The sequence below is a fragment of the Python bivittatus genome, unplaced genomic scaffold, assembly GCF_059951505.1.
Source record: "Python bivittatus isolate LINGU-HERP-01145 unplaced genomic scaffold, Pbiv_v1 ctg000350_np1212, whole genome shotgun sequence".
Taxonomy (NCBI): Eukaryota; Metazoa; Chordata; class Lepidosauria; order Squamata; family Pythonidae; genus Python; species Python bivittatus.
The window spans coordinates 26,492,667-26,520,135 of record NW_028277074.1 but is presented as its reverse complement, the minus strand read 5'-3'; the positions used below and the strand labels follow the sequence as shown (position 1 = coordinate 26,520,135).

The window sequence follows — 27,469 nt, the reverse complement described above, 5'->3', positions numbered from 1 at the left end:
CAGTATTTATGAATGTCTTAATAGCAAGCAAAGAAATATGTATATAATAGTACTGTATTTTGCTTTAACACCATACTGTTCATATTTACATCTGTATTCAACAGAAAGGTTCTTAAGGCAGTTACTAAAGAAGTTGTAAATGTGAAAGCAGAAGATGGAAAAAGCATTAGCGCAGACACTGATGTCCAGAGTGATCACAGTGCCAATCGGTAAGATAAAAGAGTAATATTAATGTTTCATTTGCTGTTTAAAATGATGCAAATATTGTAAACTTTTGTTAAAAAAATTAAAAACATACTGTAATCAAGAGGGAAGAAAAGTAGGAAAATCCAGAAGTAACTAGGCAGAAGTTTACTGTGCTTATAAATAAAAGTAAATAAAAATTTCAAAGTAACATTAGTTTGGTTCTACAAAGCAAAGTATCCTATGCCAGTTTAAGACTTCAACTAGTTGTTAAAATCAATATAATATTCAATAATTATGATGATAAAAAAGTGTATCATAAATTATAAATCAGGATGAGGGACTATAATATAAATAATAATTTCTCTCTAATCTAAAAATTCTATCCTTATTTAGCAAGTCATAGAGAAACCTAAATGTTGAAATCTTATGTTACGAGAAACCCAAACCACATAAATTACAAAGTCATATGTTGAATTATAATCCAAGGATGGTTTCTATGATGAACTGAATTCTGCATCAGATTTGTTTTTCAAATACAAGGTTATGTTTGATTTCTACAACTTAATTTCCATTCTTCTGTAGAATGGATTATACATAATTTCCACTGAGAAACAGAGAGAGAAGCAACTGTAACTATATATAAACCCAGTTTGTGGGTATATAAGATTTGGTAATATTTAATTTAAGAGAATTCAACCTCTAGAATGTGTTTCATAACAGAATTATTGTTTCTTTGTTCAAAATGCTGCTTTGCAGAATTGCAACCTAATATGGAAAAAGATTGATCTGATTATTGCAATTTGAACCATTTTATAGAATGAAATAACTATTTTAGCAATCAGTACTGGAATAATATTATCAGTAAAATCTTGTACTAGTTTTCTCTAAGTGTAATATTCACTTTATATTAAATATTTTTCTTCCATTGATATTCCCATTGTTGAAAGTCAATTATTCTGTTTAAATTCTGTTTAAGATACAGTCTTTGTCTTTTCAGTCTTTGAATTGTATTTCAGAAGCAACTTATCTACAAGGCTCAACAAATGTTTTGAATTTTGTGTTATATATTTTTCAATTTCAGCCAGGCCTCTAAATGTTACATCATGTTTTGTAATTTCTTTAGCACTATACTGCTCATTTGAGATATTGAAACCAGTGAGGTGATCAACCATTGTAGAAAATACGCTTCAAATTCTCTGATACTCATTTCCTACACACCCACATTTTTCTTTCTCAATTGCAGAATGAGAAAGATTCCACCTTTCCTAGTCCCAGGAGTGAGTCAGCTGCACTAACAGCTAATGGTTAACATTTTATATGGCAAATGCAATTAGTATGCAGATTCTGTCACGGCCATAGGAAGTACCAGATTAATTACAGGCTACTTGCATGCATTGTCGCATTCATGTTCTCTAGTGAAAAAAGAGAAAAAAATATATAAAAAAAGACATGGCTGCTAGTTACCTTGAAGTATGGCACTAATGACCTAAACTTGGGATAGCCAGATTTCAGGATGGCACAGTCATGAACTATTATTGCAGTCATGTATGGGGGCTTCTTTCCTTTACCCTGTAGGTTGCCACCTTCCTCCATCTCCAAATTTAATCTTGTTGCTCAGGAACTTTGCAGAATGGTTTAGGTGCCTGGCATACATGGAGGTAAAGCATGCATGATGTAGAGCAGAAAATTAGAAGAGTTTTCTGTTCATATAACCAGCCTTCTGGTGAGCTAGATCTAATAATACATAAGCAGGTTTCCAGTCATTTAACAGGAAACCCCTCTATCCTTGCATGCACTCCAGGGCCATTCTAGAGATTTCCATCTCTCTACTCTACAGAGTAGATTTCAGTAGTATGTAAGGTGTTAGTACAAAAAAATAATCTGTCCTTGTCATGCTTCCACTCCACTCTATCCAGGCTCCATTTCACATGCGGAGTATAGCCATTGCATATAATCTATATTGTATCATAGTTCATAGTATAGTCCTAGCAGCAGAAGGACAGGGAAGGGAGGGAACTGGTGAATAAATAAAACATTTCCCTTTATCTACCCATCTAACATACTTTTCAAAGGCGGGACAGAAAACAGGTAAGGGAAAGGTAAATATGAGCTGCCAGCTTGTATTTCTGCTTAGCTATTTCTCTAATAGGTTTTCATTGTTACAAAGAATTACAGCATTAACTATTATGTTGTTCATAATAGTTAATCAGAATATGAAAGAATAGGATAGCCAAGCAAAAGTGTAACCCCAATGTTATTTGTACCATGAAGAGAAAGGTGGTTTAGATAATTAAGTGACATTTTAGCTAAAAATATCAGTTAAGATAAAAGAACATAAAGCAAAGATATAATTGTCTTTCTATTACACCAATTTCCTGTCCAATGAAAATGACATTTTGTAAGTATCAGCTTAAGAAATCCAGTTGTAGAATGACATCATAATATCGGTCTGTATTAATTATTGATTAAAAGAACAGTGGACAAAGGTTCTGTGTACTTGAAATGTCACAAAAATCCAAACTGGCCATACTTCAAGGTAACTAGCAGCCATGTCTTTTTTTATATTTTTTTTTCTTTTTTCACTAGAGAACATGAATGCGACAATGCATGCAAGTAGCCTGTAATTAAGTAAGGCAGTTCAAGTTGTGAATCATTTGCTTGACTAAATTGGGCAGATCAGAACATTGCTTCTCCCAGGGAAAAGGCAAACAGATGGAGGTATTTGGAGCAGCGGAATAACACCATGACTAAGATTTCAGATGTCTTTGGAACGACAACTGTCCATGGACAATTCTACTAGCAGTGTCAGGACAATTATGCTATGCCATGTGGCCCACATGCTAAACTGCTGCAAAATGAGGCATATGGGGGAAATGGAAATTATAGATATTGCCATAGTTTAGATCCATTTATATCAGTTGACACATTATTGGGAAAATGAACATAAAATGTTGGGAGAAGAAATCAGCAAAGAATGTTGAACACCTTTCTGAGTGAAGAAACCAATAAATATTATGGAACATCTTCCTTAATTAAGCTTTTTTGTAAACATATATCCAGTCTTCTTCCAGGAAGCAATTGAACTGAATTGTATTTTGTAACTTTTGAAGGCAGTAACTCCTTGCTAAACTAGAAAGTAGATATTCAACTGATCCTAGAAGATTCCCTGACAAAATTACTGATTAGAACCCACTGAGTAGCTATTTTTAAAAAGTGAAAAATAGAATGGGGTTTGCAACTCTCCCAATCCCTGGTCACTATTGTACTAAGGCACCCCCATAAAATCACCCAGATCTCCCAAGACTTTTTAGAAGTGACAATTATATGATTTCAGAAACTTATTTTATTTTTTGCTAAACCCTGGATACTGAAATCTGAAACATATATCAGATGCTAGATTGCAAATATCAGTGGGCTTGTTCTCTTTGACTTAAAATAGACACAAGCAGATCAGCTAAATGGTATGAGGATTGATATCCAGGTGTTGCAAGGTTAAAATGTCCTCACGCTACTTAAGTACTTGTGTAAGATTTGAAACAATTGATGGAGCATCATTTCTGATATGTACTTTCCCCTTTTTTGTTTATGCTGTGTTAACTATACAAAGAAGGCTAATTTAGTGCAATTTCCCTAGGGGGAACACCTTTTCCTCAGGCAATAATGATCTTGAGGGCATACCCAGCAACATGAAAAATGCTGTGAGCCACAGCAATGCTTCCACTCCACTCTATCCAAGGTCACCAGCACTGAGTGCACGCAGCATGACTGTTGACTACAGCAGGGTAAGTTGACTGGCACAGAAAGAGATTTGCTTGAGAAATAATTGTCTCAAAGTGGCAACTCCAGAATCTTGGTTTGCTTGCTTTGCTTCAGTCTTCTGAGTATTGAGTCTTTTGAGTCTTTTGAGTATGGTGGAGCAAGCAGATTGAGATTGGCTTGATAGAGTCTTAATTTATTTGTGTGTAAGACTGATTCTGGCTTATTTCTTACATGTTCAACAAATCATGGTTAAAACAAATTCTCAGTAATAATTATTTTTGAACAAACAATGAAATGAAGAAAAGTTCGAGTTATTGGCTTGAACGTGTGTGTGGGTTTGCTTCACAGAGTGTTACTAGAGTGTTTTTACAAGTTGAAGAGTTTTCTTATGTGTGATAACATGAAATATATGTTGTTTTATGTGAGCAGGATCCTGAATTAGAAAACGGCATTGTTATGCCTGTCAGTGAAAGTATCCCTGCAGATTTGTCAAGAAGGCATCGTAGGAAAGGATCTAGAACACCTTCTGTGGCAATTTCTAGGACATCTTTAACATCTGGTAAGCTTTCAATGACTGATAGTTTAATGTACGTGTGATTTGCTATCAACTTCTCCTTTCATTGTTTCACTTGTTTTTTTCTCCCATTTTTTTCTCTTGGGGAATTTTTGTTGTTGTTGTTGTTAAAATTATTAAGAATTAGCTTTATACCATGTCAGACAACATTTGTCCATCTAGGTCAGAGATGCAGAACTTCTATCAGTTCAAGGCTATATGTGGCAGATGCAGTCTGGGTGGGGACAGGGAGGGAGTTTATATGGGATTTTGTGAGGTGGCTTCAGGGGTGAAATGGGTGCTCTTTGAAATTCCTCCAATCTCCCCTGCAAAAAATAAAAAAATGAAACCATATTTTCAGCTTATCTACTCTAGGGTGGTTGCAGAAACTGTCAAAGGATAATGGTGGGCTGCACTTTTTATAACTCTAATCTGGATCCTGGTACAGTTTTGTCTATTTCAGTGTTTCTCAACCTTGGCAGCTTTCAGATGTGTGGACTTCAACTCACAGAATTCTGGGAGTTGAAGTCCTCACATCTGAAAGATGCAAGGTGGAGAAACACTGGTCTATTTGATTGGCAGTGGCTCTTCAGGCATGTTACTTGATTCTTCTATAACTGAAGATGAATAGGGCTGAACTGGGACCTTCTGCATAAAAATGCATGCTTTATTGCAGAACTGTGGTTCCTCCCCTTTAATTAAGAAATGTTCATGTGTCTGTCATAATTATTCTTAAAGCAAAGATGAACATCTGCAAACTTTAGCCTTTGTGAGAACAATCACTAGTTCCCTAAATTTTATTTCACACATTTATATGCAGAACAATTGGATGAAAGATATCACCTTTGTAATCATTTCACTTACTAACAGAATAGATTGCAAGACTGTTAGAGACTCAGCTTGCATGAAATACATTTCCCCTCTACCTGTTTGATTTTCCCACCAGAGTGAAAAAAATGGAAATCAGCAGTGAGTTTCTTCCTGTAATCCATTTTTTTTTGTTCTAGAATTTTCTCTTCTGTGTAGGTTTCAGACAAAGAGAAAATTGATGAGAAGGAACAGATAGTTGTGGAAAAATAAATAGTTCATCAAGCACAAAGAAGTTAAAAGATATTACCATATCTTTTGCATAGATTGCAAATACATTGTACATTGCTTTTTCTTATATTTTGCAGACCGCAGTAGATCAGAGCGAGATCTCAGTGGATCCTTTTCAGAAGAAAATGAAGATACTTTAAGCTTAAGAAGCAAATCTGTACCTGGAGCATTGGTTCATGATCTGGTGAGTTAGAAACATACAAAACCTACAAATTAGAAAGGGCTATTTTGATTCTTTTTTAAATTTTACCAGGATTAATAAACATTTGCTTTGACTAATTCCAGTAATTCATATGTGTCACAATTTATATCAAGAGTACATATATAATGAACATAATTAATAAAAATGTGGTGGGTATAATAGATTAAAGATTAGAAAACTTAAAACTAAGACGGTTAATTAGGTAGTTAAATGTAGGAACCTAGTCATATGAAGAATATTAACTAAAAGTGACTTAGAATTATACAGTCATAGTTTGGATTGATGCAATAGTCAAGATTGGGAGATTTCAGCAGAGTCAGACTGTGGCATCCTGCTTTATCCTGCTGCCTAAGATAAACCAGGAAATGGCATCCTCTTCGTAACTGGATGGCTTTGGGCCATTCATGACATTTCAGTCTAACTACTATTCAAGATTCTTGCAAAGGTAAATTTGTAGCTATCCTCATTTGGGTTAGAAAGGTAGAATAAACAGGATATACTTGAGGGGTATGATTTCTTACAATGTTAAAAATAATCAGTATTAATTTAATAACCATCCCTAGCATGTAAGATCCCCAACTATTCACCAGAGGCCTCTACTACCCAACTGTTCACATAAGGTATCCACAAGATTAAATTTTCAGAGACCTGAGTGTGACTGGGGACAATTAAAACCAGAATCCTATTCAAGCTTAATTTGGCAGTAAACACAATTGAAAGTATATCTGTGTAGGGTTATCATGTAAATGATCCTCATTCCCACCATGCATTCTTGTTCAAATGTGGAATTAAGGCATCAGCTTGCCTTCCATTTGCTCACTCACGTGCCACTGTTAATCTGTTTCTGTTTTCCTAAGTGGGAATGGATGGGAGAACGTCCTAAATAACTGGCCATATCCTGGGTAGGGGTGAAGAGCCAAATGATACCTCTTGCTTGTTTGTTTTGTTTTTTCTTGGTTTGTCTTTGTTAAAAGTCTAGCAAAAAAAAGAGCAACTCTGTATGTGAATAACTAGTGAGTTGCCTTCCCATGGGTGAGCAATGGCAGCAGTACATTTACTTTGCAAGCTTGCCTCTGTGTGAAATCTGCACATGGGTTCTGTTCCTGATCTTCCCCTTCTTGCTTCTTCCTCTGTGGATCATCACACAACTGAAGCAATTTACAGTTCCCTAGCTAAATGTGCCTTCAAGACTTGCTCTCATCTGTCTATGGAAGGGGAAGAAATTCCTGAGCAAGGATCAGCTTCTTCTTTCTACCTCCACTTAGTTATTACCACCACCTCGGTCACACACCCCATTCCTCCTCCCATCATGGGACCACAGAGTGAGCACATGAAACAAACAATGATGTCTGTGACCAGAGACTCGAATGTGACCAAGAGAGCGGCTTTTTTTCTCTCGAAGCACAGCTTCAGTCCTTGCTCCAGCCAGAGATATCAGCTAAGGAGCAGCTCCCAGTGGCTGCTTTGTCTTTTGGACTGAAGGGTGGCAGGTGGCAGGTGGCAGCTGCCCGACAGGACACAACATTTTAATACAGAGGGAATTCAATCCTTGGCAGATGCTCCCTGTCCAACAAGGGCACTTGCAGGTGGCTTTCGGTCTTGGGCAGAGCACAGCAACGCCCTTCACTCTCCTACCTTTGCAGTCTCAGCAGAGCCTCAGCTTGGTTTACGGAAGGATCAGCCATGTTATGCACACTTAATTCATTTGAAAAACTGCATGTAATGAAACCTTTTTCAATATAATTTGTAAGATAGAATTTCAGTTGCTATCGTCAAGTAGAAGAAATGTGTTTTCAGATATGTTCACAATAACCTTTTCATGAAAAATGCAGCTATTTCAGTCACTAAAATGTTCTTCAGGAGGAAGGTGAGGCAGGGTGAGAGACTGAAGCTAAGGCGAATGGTTTTCCTAGTTTAAGAATCAGCAGAAGATAACGTGTTCCTTGTTTAGTCCTCCACTCACCCCCTTCCTAGTAAAATATCCTTTGATTCCTTAACTGTGGATATGCTTTACTTTTCCATTAGGACTACCTGAATGAAAGAGAAGAGGATATGGATGACATTATAGCCTCTGGCTTTTCGAAAAGACGGAGTACTTTGGCAAGTGGATTTTCCGCAGTAAGGTCCCCATTAAATACATATTCATGCCTTTCTTGTACAGTTTCTTCCTACAGCTTATTAGATAGTTGACACTTGGGCCATGTTCCTTTTAATATATTTTATTCTGTTCTGTTTTGCTCCTCTGCTAATTGATTATTTTGTCTTTATTTTGACTCAAGGCAGTGTATATAATTCTCCTGCCTCCTCTTTTCCTCACAACAATCACCCTTTGAGGGTGAGAGAGAGTGTCCAGCCCAAAGTCACATAGCTGGTGTTCATGGCTCAGGAAGGACTAAAACAATTTCTCAGTTTCTAGTCCAGCACCTTAACCACTACACCAAACTGTGGATCATTTCACTTGATATTTGGCAAGTAAATTATTAGTTGGAAACTAGTAGGTAGTATAATTGCTATAGTAATTACAGCATTTAAGTATTTTGTATTTTTAAAGGAGTTTTTAAATGGTTGATTAAAATACATTAACTACAAATTGCTGGTACGTGGGCCGATAGACATCTGCCTCGTGATAACAAAATGTCTTTATCCAAGTGTTCCTATAATATTGCAAAAGGAAAATGGGTGCTCGTTCTAAGGTTAAATTCATTGTTGCAGAAGTAAAATAATTTCTTGTCTGTATATCTCTATAAATGGGAGTTATTTAGTAATCACTTTTCTCTATACAATTATTTGTTATTATATTTCTGGTGTCTAGACATGTGGTTTCTTATCTGTTTTCCTTTCTCAAACCGTTTCTTGAATTTCTATATACCTATTGGTGCTACATAATGCTCTTCTTTCCTCTTCCTTCTCCCCCTTTCGTAAAGAATTCTCCTTCAAATTCTGAAAGGAAATGGAACTACTTAAATGTTCCAGAAGCAGATGGTGATACTGTAAGTTCTCTCACTTTTCTGACACATGCAAGAGCTCATCTTTGTTCTTGTTTCATTTCCATATACTGTATATAAATAGCAAAAATAAACGTCTGTTAATTGATAGTAATTGCTCCATTAAGTCACTGGCTGATAATAACAGCACCATATTCTTAAAAGTGAGAATTGCTGTTTCATAATAGAAATTATAAGAAGAAACAATTTTTCTGTCCATTCAGATGATTTGGATGGAGGATAGCATGGAATCACAGACTGAAATGGACCATTTAGGCCATCAAATCCAACCTCCTTTTCACTGAATGAAAGTATCACCAACTGATGGCTTTCTAGCCCTTCTGTGAAAACATTCAGTGAAGGAGGAACCAACCAACTTTTTGGATAATATCAAACTGGAAGCTTTGTTTTCCTCTTATTATGCAACCAAAGTCTGCATTCCTGCCACTTAAGTCCATTATTCTGTATCCTGCACTCTGGCATGACAGGACCTTTCTTTTGTGTGACATCCTTCCAGGTGTTTGAAGTGTGCTATTGTATCCCCCCTTAGCCATCTTTTCTCAAAGCTAAACAAACCTAGTCCTTCAATCTCTCTTCATGAGGTTTTGTTTCTAATCCCCTGAGTGCCTTCATTGCCCTTTTCTTGGTCAGTTCCAGCTTCTCTAAATCCTTATTCAAATGCAACATCCAGAACTGAAATTGTTGAAATAGAATGCAACAATTACTTCCTGTAATTTGCAAATTATATTTCTGTGGATGCAGGCTAAAATTACACTTGCCTTCTTTGCCACTCTATCACACAGCTATCATTTGCAATCAACTAGTGTTCAAAAAAATTTTTTTTGCAATGATTATCAGCAAGCTAGATATCCCCTTTCTTATAACTCTGCATTTGACTTCTGTTTCTTAAATGAAGATCATAAAAATGTCCTCCGTTACCTTTTATTATGTTATTTTCAGCCCATTTCTCCAATCTATTGGGGTTATTTTTAATATCTTTCTTCTAGGCTGCTAGCTATCTCACCCAATTTTATATCATCTGCAAATCTGATAAGCATTCCCTCCACCTCTTAATCCAAATAATTTGTGAAAATATTGAAACATAGAGGACTCAGGACTGATCTTTCTGGTACCACTTAATACCACCCTCCAATTTGATGAGGGGTCATTGCTGATTTTCAGGCCAGCTATATATTTCATTCTTGTGCATACCATCCAGACCACAGTTAATTAGTTTGCTAATCAGCATGTCATGGGTACTTGGGCAAATGTTTTGCTGAAGTCAAGGTATATTATAGTATATTTCTACAATGTTCCCGCAATCTGTTAAGGAAGTTTTTAAATCAAACACATAAGCTAAATTAGATTGGAATTAGAATATTAAACTAGGACCTGAAGTCTCAATTTATCCATGAGCTTACTGGATGAACTTGGGATAGTCTCTGAGTTTAATTTTACAGATGTGTGTGTACAGTATGTGAGAACTGGGTAAGCCACTTTGAGCTGTTTGAACAATAAAATGAGTGTGTTTCTTCAATGGGATATTGAATTTGGATATCAATCACCCCATGATTATCATAATTTGAATCTTCTGCAGTATAAAAAATGGCTAATTCATTTCTCTTCAGTCAGACGTTTTACTAATAGAGATGACTGATTAGTTTAATAATAGTATATTAATATAACCCAGTTTGACAGGCTTTTTGTCACTCTCTTTTTCAGACTAGCATTAACAGTATGACGAGTGTTTACAGTGAAACTGGGGACTATGGCAACGTGAACATCAGTGGTGAAATTTGTCTGCAAATTAGCTACAGCTATAAAATAGGATCCCTTAACATACTGGTAAAAAAATGCAAGAATTTGGCCATTGCCGATGAAAAGAAACAAAGAACAGATCCGTAAGCAAATCTCATTTTCTACTAAGCTTGTACTTATTTAACTTTCTAGTTGTGTTTGCTTGTTTGACTTCTCCTCCAGATGCGTTCCACAGACCTACTGTTTAGGACAGTAGAATATCACAAACTATTGTGTTGGAGTTTGCAAAAGGTGAAAGACAGCATGAGTTTCTCCCATCTTATTGAAGCTTTATTTTAAATGAGGTAAAAGCCATATCATTTTCAGTCCTTGACTGCTTGCAGCTGAAACGTTTGAGAAACCACAATTGCTTATTACGCAGTTGGTGATATCTGGAGAAGGTGAACTAGTTTGGATATTTTTCGGTCTGATAGCTTCAGTGAGAAAAGAATAATGTTGTTGAAATGAACAACCAGTGTTTACCACTAAATGCCTTGTGCTCACATACTTACCTCTCTTTTCATATCCTTGAGACTTTCCAATAAGAAAATGCAGATTTTAGTTCTGATTTTCAACTGACCATAATTCTCTACAGTGGTGTTCTGGCATGTGTAGGGTGATACAATAATAATTAATAAAAAGAAGCCAGAGTGAAGCAATTGTTTTGTTTCCTAGTTTTTCTCTGCAATTGTAGCTGTAAAGAAATAATTAATTTAAGGAAGAAACCAAATCTTTCAGTCTTCTCCTGGCCTGCAAAGGGCGAAAGGGGAGGATGGGGAAAACAAGAGGATTACAGTCTTTCTACTTCATCCTCTGGCAAATAGAAGAGAGAGGCTGGGATTTCTCTCAGTGCACTAAGGGTTGGAGAATGCAAGAAAAATTCATAGGAATCTTTTGTGTTGTTCTTGTTTCATTCCTTATCCTCCACCACAAGTGAGAGTCATCCTAGACACATTGAAGCCTCCTGTACTTGCCTGAGGGCAAATGTGAGGAAGGAATGGGGATAAGGAATAAAAGGCTGAGTAGTAAGGCAGGAATTCTGCTGATGCACAAGGCCTAATGTTCCAGCCATCAGGCTCACACAGGCTCAAACTATCAGTAGCTACACATAACAATGGCAGTTTACTACATTCTGAAAATGGACTGCATGCTTTAAATCTGGGGTCCTGAGAAGCAGTAGTGGAAACAGATCATCACCCTCCAGTGCAGGATTGTGAGCTTCCCAGCTACATGCAGTTAGTCACTATAGGACACAGAACGGGCTGGATCTGGCAGAGCTTCTCTAATGTTCCTTATTTTATGGTGAATCAAATCCTTGCAGGTTAACAATTCTCCAGCCTCTACTTTGCATTGTTTATATGGAATTCTGTGTTTCTGTGGATTTCTGACTGCATATTTGTGGTATTAGCACACAGAACTAGGTAACAGAGGGGAAAGATGACACCTGTTTCTGATTTGAGTGAATCAGGATGAATCAGAAGCAAGAGGTATAATTCTCACTCGTCTCCAAACTTGGCTGTGCTGCTCAGAATGCATGTGGGGAGGGGGCATCATATTATTGTTTGTTCCTCCATGTAAATATATATATTTCCCCACAAATATATCTCTTACTACATAAAACAAACAAAACATCTGATGTATCACAAAGAAAGTTAGGCTATACAGCCCTTCTCTTCAACTTACTAGTTTTCTACAAGCAGGGAATTATTTTTAACATGGGGAAAATATTCAGTCCTATGAACCTGGGATTTGAATTTCTATAGCCTGTCTCTAGGTTCACTATGTAAAGAAGAATTAGGCTCAAATTCCAACACATAAGAGAGCAAATAAAGCTATAATCTTTCTGAAGTCTTTGGTTTAGGTGCTGTCATGCTATAATAAAAATTTTCTGTATATGGGCACCTACATATTTGCATACAATATTGTAACATTTAGCAAAATTGATTAATGGTTTATTATTTAATCTATAGTTATGTCAAAGCATATCTTCTGCCAGACAAGTCTCGCCAAAGCAAACGGAAGACAAAGATCAAAAGCAATAGCACTGATCCAGAATTCAATGAAATGCTTAAGGTAGGAACTGGAACAACACCATATATATTAATATTCCCTGTATGGTCATTTCTTATATTAGGTGATATTACCAAAATGAGAAATTATTAGTTGGCTGGTTAGGGTTAGGGTTAGGGTTAGGGTTAGGGTTAGGGTTAGGGTTAGGGTCATTTGGCACAATTTATTTGCGACAAACCCATGCTGGCTCCTGCTAATTGTAGTATGCCTATCCAAGTGCTCACAGACACGTTCCTTTATAATCTGTTTAAAGACCTTACCCAATGTAGACATCAAGCTGACAGGTCTGTATTTCCTGGGCCATCCTCTTTCTTATTTATTTATGTATTTATTTATTTATTTATTTGTTTATTTGCTTACTTTATTTATATGCCTCCCATTCATTTTTGGAGAATTCAGTATCACCTGTTCATTTTCTTTGTTTTTTTTATTATGAGTAATGATGAGGAGTCAGTTCAAAATCAATATGTATACAAGGAAGAGATGGAAGGAATATAGTTTAAGACTCTGTGTAAAAAAAAAAAAAAATTCAGGAGAGTAAATACATTTTATACATTTCCCCTTTATAATTTGAATTGCCCTAGTAGGAGGGGGAAATGTTGCATCATTTATTATCTGTTAATGCCTTTCTGGATGTACTTAGAAGTTCCAGTTCTCTCACTTATTGGATCCTAAAAATATTTTCCTTAAAAATATGCTCCTTTTTTATCATCACTCAATAGTATGTCATCAGCCACACACAGCTTGAAACTCGGACTCTACAGCTTTCTGTCTGGCATTATGACAGATTTGGGCATAACAGCTTTCTTGGAGAAGTGGAAATTCCCTTGGATTCCTGGAATTTTGAAAATCAAGCTGATGAATGGTTCATGCTTCAGCCCAAGGTGAGAATGTCCTGTTGGTTCAGAGAAGTGGCATGCAAATGTATAAAGGAGTTAGAATTCATGTAACAAAGAGTTGACAACAATTTGAGTTTTTCTTTACATTAGGAAGCATTTTATTTGTAAACAGCAAGCTGTAGAAATAGAGAACCAGAAATAATCACTTCATTTTCTTTGTGAGAAATTATCCACTAGTTGAAGGCAATTTAGCTGAAAGATGGGTCAATTACACTGTACAGTGTTCCTTGGGTTTACAAATTAAAGCCATGATTGCAACAATAAAGCTATTGAGTAAGGATTGTATGTCCCATGCCACCACTTAAAGATTGCATCACAAATAGCTCTCAGACTACATAAGCCAGTGTTTCCCGCTTGGACAGATTAGTTTGTTCCTGTCCAACAAACTGCAAGTTTTATCTCATTCCATTTGTAATCTAATGTGTGAAATCTGTTCTTTCTACCTTCGGTGCACCTGTAGACCAAATAGGAATGGATTATTCCTGTAATACAAATTTTAGTCTGTTACTGTTGACACAAAGCATCTACACATGAAGACAAGTACATCTATTTTTGTGGAAGTCCTCAAACTCATTTGCTTAAAATAGAGGTGACCAATAGATGGATCTCCAGATATTATGAAAGTAAAATTGCCCCATCACTCCTCATTGTTCATGCTGTCTGGGGATGAGGGGAGATGGAAGACTACATATTGCCCATCTTTGATTTAAAAGGTAGCACAGAAATGGAAAAAAATATTCTTAACTTTCAGAATGAGTTTTGTGATTTGTCATAACAGTCCTAACAATTTTCTAGCACCTGGATTCATGGAGAATTTCAGCCACTCAAGCCACATAAAAGCCATAGCTAGTTACATGAGTCAGGTCTCTTACCTTCAAACTTCTGGCATTCTCCAAATGTATGCTTGCTCCATGTGGTCATGGTTTCATTTTTTGTACTTGATACCATTGTATACTTAATTGTTTCAATATGTGTTTACCATTTTTCCTTTTCTTTTTTCCTTCTCCCCTCCCAATTCTTTAGTTATTTTCTGATTTATCTTGTTTTGTTGAAACTTGAAAATGTATTAATGTGATGAATTTGGTAGAAGAACAGAAGAACAGCAAAGCCATAGTGATATTATTGAAGTCTGCATAAAGCCTAGAGCTTTAGGAGGGAAACTTTACAGTGACAAGGCATACTATCAGTTACATAAATACCAGAACAATGCTGAATGTCATAAGACCCCTTAGTCCCCATTTCTAGCCCTATTAAAGAACCAGCAAGGGTTGTTCAGGAAAACCCCACTTTTACCAGTCAATGATCCAAGCTCTTTATAAAACTTAAAATAGCAATTCTTTGGCCACATGCAAAGGAAGTCTGCCTTGTAAGCACTCTCCACACTGCAGTGGGAAAGTTGACCAATTTTCTCCCCCCCCCCTTCAAAAGTCTAGTAGGCAAAAAGGTGGTATTCCAAGGATATGTTGGGCAGATTGGAAGAAGCTTTGGATGTTTGGTGTTTGAAGCTGCTTTTAGAGAGAGGCAAAAACACCCAGAAACTGCCATAGTATATTTTTCTTTCACTGAGGGAGGGTGTTTGAAAGAAGAAAAACCACTTACACAAGGCCAGAGAGAGAGAATGAATAAAAACCTACGTACTTCCTCAGTGTAAGTCCACAGAGAAGAAGTACTGGCTGAGCTATTTGAGGCTCATCTTCCTCTGTATACTCCTCTTTTAGATTGCTGTATAATTATGTATACCTCAAAATATGTCTGTGTGCTGGAAATTATTGCTGATACATGTTCTAAAAGTGAAGATAAATATTTACTAAACAAGACATTCTTCTATTTTATTCCATTGTTTTAGATGGAGATTGCAACTGATACTGGGCTGCAGTACAAAGGAGAATTAATAGTTGTTTTACGGTACACCCCACCTGAGAGGAACCTAACACTTCCCCTGGGACAGATTCAAGGTAAAAAAATCTGTTGATGCATCTAGCAGTGTTTTCCCTGAATTGCTTCAATTCACCATCTTGTGCAGGCATTAGGAACAAAAATCCAGTGCTGCAAAATACTGGAATTGCATATTGTTCAGTTGGTTTACTAATTTCTAAAAGAATTTGAAACCACAAATCATTTCATCTTTCTGTATTACTCATCTTCAACAATATATCTTTTGGAAGCAGGGGCAGGATTTGTTTGTTTTATTAGCTGTCAATTTAACAGCATTTTCTTATTATGTCATCTTGTTGGGTAACAAGACTTGACATTTTCACTGTATACAAAATACTGCAAAAGCTTGCCAATTATTTCTACTCAAAATTCCCATGAGCATGCATGTCTTGGTTGACCAAGGTTGGGGTGATTGATTGAGTCCTGAGGACAATTGGTGAGTGGGTCAGCTGTGCTCACCCAAATTCAGCAGAGGCTTGAGAATCAGGAAGAAGGTTGCTGAGATTCAAAGGCAATCTACTTTCCAAGCCTCCTATCCACCAGAAAACTATTTTTAATGATCAGTAATTGGTGTTTGGACAAGTTAGAAGTTTTTGGGCGTATTGAACAGGTTTTTTTAATAATCACTCTGTGAGCTGGCATTTATTCTGGACCTTATTGTGCTTTTTATTTTTTTGATGACATCCATCCACAGTTAAAGTATAATGAACAGAATGTTGTAGGAAACAAAAGCATCACTTTCCTATAGTGACCAAAAATTGTATCTCAAGTTTAATACTTCCAATTGTTAATAACTCTAATTGCCATTGTGACCAGGAGGCTGTTACCCTTCTCCTAGGTGACCACTCTTCAGAAACCTCTAAGAAGGTTGCAAAATTTTTATCAATAGCTATAGCTGTTAGAAACTGTCTGGTTCCTCCTTCATGCTATTAACTATTAGCTGCTAATTGCTTTAGGATTTTCTCACAATTTTAAAATATCCTTTTATAGTTATTATATTATATACTGGTCTTTTATTGTGTTTGGTGTTGGACCATAAATAAATTTTGAAGTTGCATCACGAACCATTCCAGATACTCATGCAAGAACAAAATAGTGCTCTTGTTATGTCCTATAATCTCTAAGTAATGCCCTCCCTCCAGATTATAAAGTAAGATCCAGGCTTTTGTGTGGTCTGTGCAGACATTTTGAACAACTACTTTTCATGGTTTCTGTCCATATTAGAAATTATGGAAGCTAATTTTTTTCTTCAAATCTTTTGTCTTCACTTAATAAATACATTGCATTGACCTGGGATATATTAAGTGAACAGATTGTTTATGAACACCTGTGTTTCTGAAAAGTTGCATTTAAAAAAAATTGTTTGAAATTGTTGGGGGACAAATAATTAGATATTTGTAGATTATTATTATAGATAATAATTTAGATAAGAGATAAAGTTGCATGGTGTGCAAGTTGTTTCTTCTACAGAACAGAGATATTTGTGGCTTGAGTAAGAGGCATGGCCTGGATGTGTATTTATTTCTAGCCTTAGGATAGGACATTATGTAAAGTATTGAAGCCTTATACATCCAGATATCCCTCCATTCTTGTTTTCCTTCTTCTAAAGGAAAGAAGAGCTCAAAGAAAGAAAAGAAGGCAACCTCACAACTACCATCAGGAGGCACATTGGAAATTGTCATCAAGGAAGCCAAGAATTTAATGGCTGTGAAATCAGGAGGCACTTCAGATACATTTGTGAAAGGGTGATGTCCCCTATTCTGTTTTTGGCTATATATGCTAGTGGGCATTTTTGTGTTCCTGTATTGAATACAGGTAGTCCTTATGTTATGACCATTTGTTCAGCAACCATTCAAGTTACAACCGTGCTGAATGAGGTGTCCTCGGAGTTCTGGCTGTTGCAGCATCCCCACAGTCACATGACCACAATTTCTGATGTTCCCTGCCAGTTTCCCACAAGCAAAGGCAATGGGAAATCCAGCAGGAAGTTGGAAGTCACGATCACATGAGGGCCTTGCTTAATGACCTGCACAGTCCTTGTTTAATGATGGCAACTGGGACTGCCAGAATTGCCATTGCTAAGAGACCCAGTAACGTGATGTCGCACTTTATGACCACGTGGCTTAGCAATGGAGTTCTCAGTCCCAATTGCTGTTGTAATCCGAGAACTACCTGTAATCGCTTATTTGACCATCTATTTGTTTCTCAAAAATGTCCCTTGGACATCAGGTGACAAAGTTTATATTTCTTGTACCTCTACTTGCTTCCACCTTATTTTGAATATTTTAAATAGTAAAATAATAATAGGCAACCACTTTATATATCAGGGCACAACATTGTATCTCTTAATCTTGGTTAGCCGATATAATCTTGCATTTGCTGTCCTGGTGAAAGTCATAATTCACCTCCTACCACATGTGTATCTCACAATCTACAAATAAGTTTATATGACTACCTATTATTTGTAAATCTCTGATATTACTCCATGTCACAGAGTTTTGTTTTGTTTAAGAAATTAAAACATTTCCAAATAACTTTTCCTTCTAGATAAAGGGCTTCATGAGTCTCACTGTGGCCAACTCTTATGACAAATCCATTTTATAATTTATTCCTTTTTTGGGCTATGGACTACATGTAGCTGTTGAGTGGTGTGCCAATGGCCATATTTTAAAAATGGATTGGGTTAGGATACTTTAATCAATATCTTCTCAGTTATAAGTATAACATTCATAACAAACTTCCATATCATTTTTTTCTTCTTTTTCTCTCTTAGATACTTGCTTCCTGACAACAACAAATCTTCCAAGCACAAAACTCATGTAATAAAAAAGAGTGTGAATCCCCACTGGAATCATACGTTCACTTTTAGTGGTTTGAACCCTAGAGATATACACAATGTGTGTGTAGAACTCACTGTCTGGGACAAGGAGTCTCTTGCCAGCAATATCTTCCTGGGAGGTGTTCGCTTGAGTACTGGAAGTGGTAGGTGTGGTGGACCTTCTTTCCCCTCTTTGGTGGAAGGGAATAGAAAGGGAGACTAAGAAATGAAACTTCTATAGTACTCTTCATATTTAGAACTGGATAACAACACTTGAGAGACCTGTTTAGTTCTTCTTCTTGCAGCTTTTGGCCCACAGTGAAGTCTTCCCATATTTCCCACAACATTTTTATTATATCAGTTACTCTTTTTATTACACTATGGTTCGTTCCATTGGTATGTAAGTTCAAACCATGGATAAGGAGCCTGTAAACTCCAGACAGCACCCCCCACCCCCATTTCTTTTGTGCTGCTCAAAGCACTGAAATTCAAGCAGAATTTAATAGTGTGATCTTTTAACACAGAGTTAAATGAGTAGAATTGGAAACACAGCATTTCTAGAAGATGAAATATTTTAATTTCATCCTTATCTCCTCCTCCCAAATTCCAGAAAAGAGACTGTCAAAATATGGAGAATTAAAATGCAGGGCTTCTGGGAAGTTAAATGCTCCCATCCACTCATAAGGTGTTGGATTGGGAGTGAGGGGACTCAGGTTTTAGACCATTCTTAGTCATGGAAGTTCCCTGGGTGACTTTGGGCCACTCAATTTCTCTCAAACCAACTCTGTTGTGCATGAAAATAAAGGGAAAGAGTATTATACTGTATATGCTGCCTTGAACTTCTGTATTAAAGGCAGGATAGAAATCTAATAATAAATAAATAAATAAATAAATAAATAAATAAATAAATAAATCTCCACTCTTATCATTTCTCAAATGATAGGAAAAAAACGAATAGGAAAAATTAGTCTTTATTGTTGCCCTCAGGCCTTTTGCAGAGTTATGGAGCCCTGATCCAGAAAATGTTGTCTGCCTCTGATTTAAACATATTTATAGTAATCCTTTCTGTGATGCTTGCTTTAAAGGCAAAGCTAAAAAGAATAAATAAATAAATAAATAAATAAATAAATAAATATATATATATATATATATATATATATGAATTCCCAACAAGGACTGCTAAGGTGATGATGATGATGATGATGATGATGATGATGATGATGATGATGATGTTGATGATAATAATACCACCAAAGTCAAATGGGAGTTTTTAGATTTATCTTTCAAGGGATTTCATTCTCCATCCCACCATTCTTGTAAGAATTCAGTATAGGAATTAGTTTCCAGTTTGTAATGTGAATATTATTTCTTATTAAGTCTTTTATATATTGTTGCTGTGAACAGAGCTAAACACTAAATCCCAATCTAAATGTAAATATTGCTCATTTTAAATGAAGCTGTCAGTTTTACTCTGTATGGAAACTGGGGCTATAGATGACAGTTTGATAAGAGTTGCTGTAGTTCTTGTGAATTTGGAGTACCATGTGTTCTGAACCATTGCTACAAACATTGCAGATGTTGTGAAATGGACTTTTATGAAATATTGGATAGAATGGATGGTGGAATGATTTATCTGATTGAAAAAAATAAGCTGACCACCGTGCTTTGCAATTTTCCAGGTATAAGCAATGGCAAAGAAGTTGACTGGATGGATTCTCAAGGAGAAGAGCGACTGCTTTGGCAAAGAATGATTGACTGTCCTGGAGATTCTGTGGAAGGTGTATTAATGCTGAGATCTAGCATGGGAAAACGCAGACTCTAGAGGAATATGGTTTGCATAAGATTGACATTAGTGTAATTTTAAATTTTAATAAGATGTAATGGAGGCTGGTCTCCTGTCATGATTTGCACATGTAAACATAGAGAAGTTTACTTTCTCTCTGAATTTAAATTTTCTGAAGTGGATTATGAATGCATTCAGCACTTTCCCAAATCCATACTTTAGCTCTTGTATTAACTTACCCAGGTTAAGTCAGTTAAGTCATTTCCAAAACTAGATTTGCTAAGTAGTTAAAATGAGGCCATACCCTCTACAGAATGTGACCCAAAGAGCTTCTTTTATTATTTCAATATGTTTTCTCAGAAAAGAAATATCAGTGATTAATAAATGAGTGAAGTCAGTGAGGCTAGTTCATTATAAACCCATTTCAAATAAGCCCAATGAGCTAAGGAAGTGAGTGCCAGCACTGGAGGCTAGCTGTAAGAGTAATTATGTTCCTAATATTTTCCGGCTAATATCCACAAATGGTTCCCAACAAGCTTCATAATAAAGAGTTTGAGAATCTCAGGCTACCTGCTCATAAACAGAATGGCTATTGGCATGGGCTAGAGGTATTGTATTGCTGGTATTACAAATTAAATCTCATTGGCGTCGCACCTTTTGCATTTCAGCACTTTCTACAAAAGTGGAGATATAAAAGTATTAAACAGCCACTCAAAAGTAATTGTTGATGTTATGTTTGACATCCTACTGTACAGATACCTAAATACTTTTGTTTTGATCAAGATTAGACGACATTATATGAAAGACTGCAAAATAGCAAGCACAGAATCTAACTTCTGTCCTAAACAGGTATTAGTAATGCCAGCCCACCCTTCTTTATGATCCTCCCAAAGGGGAGTTTCTAGGTCAGTGTTTGTCAACCTTGGCAACTTTAAGATGTGTGGACTTCAACTCCCAGAATTCTCCAACTATCTTTGCTGGCTGGGGAATTCTGGGAGTAGAAGTCCGCACACCTTAAAGTTGCCAAGGTTGAGAAACACTGTTCTAGGTAATTGCACTGTAATTCAGTTAGGAATCACTTCTAATAGCTTAATGTAAAACTACCTCCCTGTTAGAAACTGTGAGTGGAGTGAATAGCCAAAACCTGTTTTAAGCACTTGACAATGTTAAAATTACTGTTCATAATCACTCTGTCTCTCCTTTAGTAGTGCAGACCTAGTTCCTTCAGCCTTTTCTTTACTTTCATGAAGAGTACATTGCTATTTAAGATCTACGTCATGCTGAGACATGAGTGGGTTTTCAAGTATAGCTTTGTCTCCAGTTACAAGAATAAGTGCATTAATTCTGTTAGATCATCAAATCAATTCTTTATTATGGTCCTAGACCAGCATAAGGAGGATGGGGTACAGTCAATTAAAATTTAGACATCAGAGTCTAAAAAAAGTTATAAAAAGGTAGAAGATATTAAAAAATATATGTATTAAAACAGAAAGTATATATATAAAAACAAGAGTCTAAAAGAATCTAAAAGGAGGGATAGGAGCATTAGATGGGTATAGGGGAGCATAAAGGTTAGTATGTGGAAGGCTGTATCTATTAAATACATTAAATTACAGAGCACTCTAGTATGGAGAACTAGATGCTCATTAAATCTAGTTTATGGCACAGGTCACCATGTGATGATTTTTGAACCCTGCTACACAGAACCTGGCAACATTTCATGTTGTAGCAGGGTGGGTACCTGAAAGCAGCAGGGAGGTGTAGAACTGTCCTGTGCCCCTTGGGTATTTATGCAGTAATGGTGAGATGAGGCTAGTACAAATGTTTCTGTAGTACAGGCACTGGAGAAGCACACCCTCTGTTGCCTCTGTGTATCCAGAGTCATAGGGGCATTGTCTCTCGGGTAAGAAATCTTTAATCTGATTTGGTTGTTTTTGGCTTAGTATTATATGTAAACCGGGTTTGATTAAGTCATCATTTAGGTTCAACTCAAACTTCAGTAATCTAAAACTGTAATTTTACAAGAATGATTTCTGAATCATACTTCTTTAATATGGAACTGCATTGGTATATATTTGAAGTTTACTGATTTTTTTTCCATGAAATGTCTTGATGCTTTATGAAAATACTGAGAAACACCAGCTGCTACCCAAAAGGCTGGACTGTGAGTATAGATTTATGTTAGCACCAACCTACAGAGTGAAAAATCTGTTTTTGGTTTCACAGTTTTTGTTGTATTGTGAGAAAAATATATTTTTGGGTGAATCTTTGGGTGAAAGAAGCAAGTTTTAGAGGCCTCAGATGAATGGGATCGCCTTAATAAAATTGAAACATAAAGGAATGTGCAACACCCTTGAAGCTGGGTATGAACTAGGCTGATTATAAACCCCTTATCACAAACATCCCCATAACAACATAAGGGAGGATGTCTTCTTCCTGGCATTTGGCACCTTGAACAATTTGTTTCTTCCCCTCTGACACTACTGCTTTCCTCATAGATAGCAGTTGTTCTGTCCTTGTAGATAGCAGCCAAGAACAGGGACAGAAAATAACTTGAGAAGTGTTGCTCATTTAGGTATGCCTGCATCATCATATGAATATGTATACGTATGTGTTGTTTTCCTTTCCCCTTTCTTGTAGAACTGCATAAATATCAGGGCATCCATTTTGCCTACAGGGGAGTGTCTCCCACTAACCTTTGGTGGAGTCCCCCTCCAGTACATACTACCTAATAAACACTGCAGTGAAGCCTTGATTATTTTGCCTTGTGTCCTGCATTTTGATACCACAGAAACTGGTGTCAGCAATGGGATCAGCGAATACATCATGAGAAGAAGGAAAAGCATAAAATCAGAATAGCTGCCTTGTAATTAATAGGCATGCAGATACAGCCATGGATGATCCTTCTTGCCTGAAGGGATCATGCAAGATTCATCTGAGGCCTCTAAAACTTGCTTCTTTCACCCAAAGATTCACCCAAAGATATATTTTTCTCACAGTATTTTAAACAAATATGTGAAACAGTGAAAATGATTTTTACATCTGATTTTTCCCCAAATTATTCTGATCTGTTTGCTTGTTTCCATGGTACACTCTTCAGAGTGCTATATGTACTTTAAATCAAAATAGGATTAAAAAGTACTATTATTTTAAATTTATATAAAGTGCCAGAAACCTAAGAAAGATTGGTTTAATTAAGTCACCCTTGCTATAATTGTTTAATTCATAGCTACCAGCTACTAATGAGTAAAGCTGGTGACTTTTAAGACATTTCTTTTCCTGTTGTATTTCTGTGTATTATTACACAGCCAAACTATTTTACAGATATTTACCACTTTTTTCCTGTTTATAAATTCAGTGTATACCTTGTTTTTAAAACCTTAACATCAGGTGATATTGCTAAAATTATAAGCTCTTAAAGCAAGTACATCTCTGTGTTAGGATACCAAGTCTTCATTTTGATAATGCTGGGAAAAAAAATTAAATGAAGGCTATGATCTTTTACTCCATACCCAACTTATATGCACTCTACTCTTTCTGAGATGTACATCTGAGTTTGATAACAATGGAATGGAAGCCAAGGATATAACAGCAGTAGATCTTCTAAACTACACATACTAAGGTATACAGTACATGGAATATTTGTCATCTTACCTGGCTGGTCTTACACTTAAGTCCATGAGAGCAGCAGTGTCAAGGAGTAGACAGGATGTGTGGCGTACTGAGTAGAAATCCTCATCTTCTACCTTCCCAGTTTGCGGTCTGGAGCAACTGCTTCATTCTGCCTAAAGGGCAGAATGTACAGATTTCCAAGTTTGCTTGCCTTGGGGAAGAGCAATGGTGATAGCAAGGCAATGGAAGTACAGGAGACAGCACATGGGAAAAGTGATGGATCCTCCTTCAATCCCTTAAATGGTGGGATCTCCAGAGTCAGGCTCGCATTTTCTCATAAGACTCTATTTAACTTGCACCAACTACCTACTGGGTTGCTCTCTTCTGACTAACTGTCTTGCAGAATATGGAGTCACTGCCATGTATCCTGTCATAATACAACTTCTAAATAAATCAGGGACTGTTTATTTCTCATATATAATTCTTAAACAAATTCACTAGCTTAATTCAACTGTAGCAATAAATTACACAAACTGCACATTTTACCTATTATCCTGCAGAATTTTATCCTGTTAGTATTGATCAAATGGTATTGGTGATGTAGAAGAAAGCTCTTGTTTTGATTTTTATCAGCAAAATATTTTGTTGTGTGTGTTAGAAGCAGTCAGATATTTTTCTATAGTATTTATTAATATTATAATTTCATCATTTGGAAATATTTATGTTGGGTATGAGCAGTACAGATAAGTACTTCTTAAATTATGTTCCATGAAACATCAATATTCCCTGAATAGCTTGAGGTATTCCATAAGCCTGGGGAAAAAAATCAGTGTAAGACTTTTGGATGGAAGTTCTCATATAATGAGCTTTAAATCAAAACTGAAGATCCTATTGTCGATCGCATCAACATATTTTTGTGAAAGTGAATTTTCAGCCCTTACTACATCCACAAATATTCAAACAGACTGAATGTTTACCCAATTCATAAGCTTCATTTATGAAGTTTCACTTCCAACTCTGCCATCTTATGCAAGCTCATGCATCTCATTAAAGTTTAAAATAAATGTATAAAAGATAAGGGAAAGTAAATGTGCTTTCACAATATTATTTTTCTTTTTAAAAAGCAATAGCCATAGGTGTTTCCATATTAAGACAAATTGTTTGGTGTTCTGTGGTCTTGAAAAAATCCTGTGATGAATGATTAAATGATACTTCTGAGATACACACACAAACACACTAAACAAAACTGTTTTGCCCATCTATGTTTGTTTTATGTTGTACTACTTTTATTTATACACTCAGATATATGACTTATAGAAAGTTGGGTTATTCTTATTTGTAGCTATAGTAAAGTCTTGTTTTGTGTACAATTAAAAATTCATCATGTAAACATTTTAATTCATGTTTAAGATATTTTAACTGGAAAAATTCTGATAGCTAAGACACATTTGAATAACCAAAACTGAAGGGACACTTTTCACAACTGTATATAAAATGGTATAATGTTTAGGAATAGATCCACTCTACCTTCTCTGTTTCTGCATGGTTCATTACTCATAGCAACCCTCATGATAGTATATTTAGCCAAGTATCTCATTTCCTACCAGGGAAAACAGCTTTCTCCAGGAATCATACAATAGGCCTAAAAGCATCTAATAGTCTGAGGCATATTGTCTTCAAACATATTCTATAGCTCTAATTGCTTCATACATCTATTAGAATTTTAGGCCAATTCTTTATTAATTATTTTTTCAATAAATTAAGTCGATGCCTTTCAAATTGATGGAGAATTTACTAACACACAAGTAGGCTTTTAGCATTTTACTAATCAGATTTGGAGATTATAATTCTACATATTGCCAATCTCATTATATATTAATTTTAAAGACACTTAAAAATATGTACTACTTGCCAGAATTAAAATACCAAAATGGAAAAGGTATATATTTTGATTTTATATTTGTCATATCATGAAAAGCTATTTAATTACAGTTCTGTATAACTGGGAATGAAAGTCACTCCAAGAAGGAACTTAAGGCAAATACATTATCTGTTTCAGTGGTCAAGAGTTTATAAATCTCACATTCCAGTGAAATATTTTCATTCTTCAATAAAAGGCACAAGGATTTTCCAGACAGCTGTTTCTTTTAATATTGTCATTCTAATGTTAAAACTACAATAAAATGGCAAGATAGTTAATGGGAAACAGAACTGAGTGTTGCTGTTTGTCATTAGACATGATTAGATCTAGATTTGTTTAGTAAAGTACATAAAAGAAATGTAGTTCATTCATTCAAGCTTAAGAAGACTGCATCAATTTGATTTGCTTGGTGAAAGACCTAAACTTCATTTTTACTGCTTACAAATCAGTGTATCAGATTTTCTTATCTATGAATCCATCTTTTGAAAACTGACTTGCAAATGTAAGCTGTAATACCACTCTCAAATTATTTGCCAGAAAAGTTTACACAAAAGTTTGGTAAATCCTTTACATATAAAAAAAAGCTCCATCTTTATTTTAACTATCATTCTAAAACCTGGGTGTGTGAGTTCTAGTTTGTGTTGTATCCCAATGAAGTCATATAGCCAGATAACAGAAGAAGATAAATTTCTGTGGGTTGCCTAATAATGTTGGATCTCAGCTCACTCATGTTTGGTCCAACTGAAATCAGTGGGACTCCTCTAAACTTAGTCTGGAGCCTTTTTTGCTGAATGAAAAAAAAATCACCTTTGAAATACTGTGTTAATATAAATACTAAACCTCCAAAATGCAAAACTGTTTTATTAATAAAAGATCTGTAAAAAGAAATGAAAACATTTACATGGGAAGAAATGTTATTCTGGAGTGTTAACCAAAGCAATTCAATACCTTTCACAGAAGAAAATAAATCTTTGACAAGATAAAGAGGCATCATTTATAGGTTACATGAAAAGAAGTTCTGCAACATCCATTAGGCTAGACACACACATACTAAGAAAAAGGATCTGTACAGCAGTGACTTCCATAATCTCACGCTTTGTGTAGCACCAGAAAAATTTAGGCAGCAAAAATACTGGCATCTGAATGCCCATAGTCTGAAATCAGGGACAAGACCGGCCAATTTCAGCTTGCAATTTCATCTCTTCTTTTCTCAAGGGGAAAGTGTCAATGAGTGCAAAGAGCTCAGCAGGGGTTGCTGGAAAAGGATATCGTTCTTTGTCCACACCATGTTTATCAACTACTACCATATAAAAGTTATAGTGAGGGATACGAAGCAACAACCTGAGGGTATGAAGGGAGAGAAGTTTGTTAACAATTTCCTTTCTCTTTCACTAAGCAGCATCTTGCACTCCTGATCATGACCCCTGCCCATTTTCATGACCACTGAAGTGCCTTTCAAGAGCATCTGTTTCTAGACAATATGTCCCAAAGTAGCATGTATCAGTTCAAAGAGTCTCTGTCTGCCAGTTTACAAACTAAAACAGGAAGAAATATAAGGAAGAAAGAAGACTTCTTCATATGCAGAACGAAGTGGTCAAGCTAAGCTAATCCCTCTTTGCTATTCTTCCCCTCAGTTGTCCTTGGTCCCTGGCTAAGGCAGGAGGCCAGAATAGATTACCCTTCTCTTCTTCAACCCCAAAGCAATCATCAATGAAGGTGACCATTATTTGGAAGGGAGTGACTAACCAGCTTCCTGGAGCTGCTTCTCAAGTCAATATGTGGGTGAAATTGATCTTCATTTGCTATATACAGTAATATTCCTGGGTATATCTCCCAGTATATAATATCTGAA

At 36.0% G+C, this 27,469-nt stretch overlaps 2 protein-coding genes across 3 annotated transcripts in view; one reads left to right on the top strand and one right to left on the bottom strand.

Moving 5' to 3' along the window:
* Nucleotides 1–25,238, top strand: part of SYTL5 (synaptotagmin like 5) — a 50,817-nt gene extending 25,579 nt beyond the window's left edge. The window contains exons 6-17 of the mRNA XM_088144783.1: nt 105–209; nt 3,821–3,968; nt 4,375–4,504; nt 5,674–5,780; nt 7,824–7,916; nt 10,505–10,683; nt 12,550–12,652; nt 13,372–13,533; nt 15,395–15,503; nt 17,093–17,228; nt 18,257–18,465; nt 19,981–25,238. Coding sequence (XP_088000909.1) covers nt 105–209; nt 3,821–3,968; nt 4,375–4,504; nt 5,674–5,780; nt 7,824–7,916; nt 10,505–10,683; nt 12,550–12,652; nt 13,372–13,533; nt 15,395–15,503; nt 17,093–17,228; nt 18,257–18,465; nt 19,981–20,123 — 1,624 coding nt within the window. The 3' untranslated portion in view covers nt 20,124–25,238. The remainder of the gene's footprint in view (nt 1–104; nt 210–3,820; nt 3,969–4,374; nt 4,505–5,673; nt 5,781–7,823; nt 7,917–10,504; nt 10,684–12,549; nt 12,653–13,371; nt 13,534–15,394; nt 15,504–17,092; nt 17,229–18,256; nt 18,466–19,980) is intronic.
* SRPX (sushi repeat containing protein X-linked) overlaps nt 25,232–27,469 on the bottom strand; it is a 41,154-nt gene continuing 38,916 nt past the window's right edge. For both annotated transcript variants that reach the window (XM_007433248.3, XM_007433250.3), the window contains one exon: nt 25,232–26,958. In XM_007433248.3, coding sequence (XP_007433310.2) covers nt 26,778–26,958 — 181 coding nt within the window. In that variant the 3' untranslated portion in view covers nt 25,232–26,777. The remainder of the gene's footprint in view (nt 26,959–27,469) is intronic.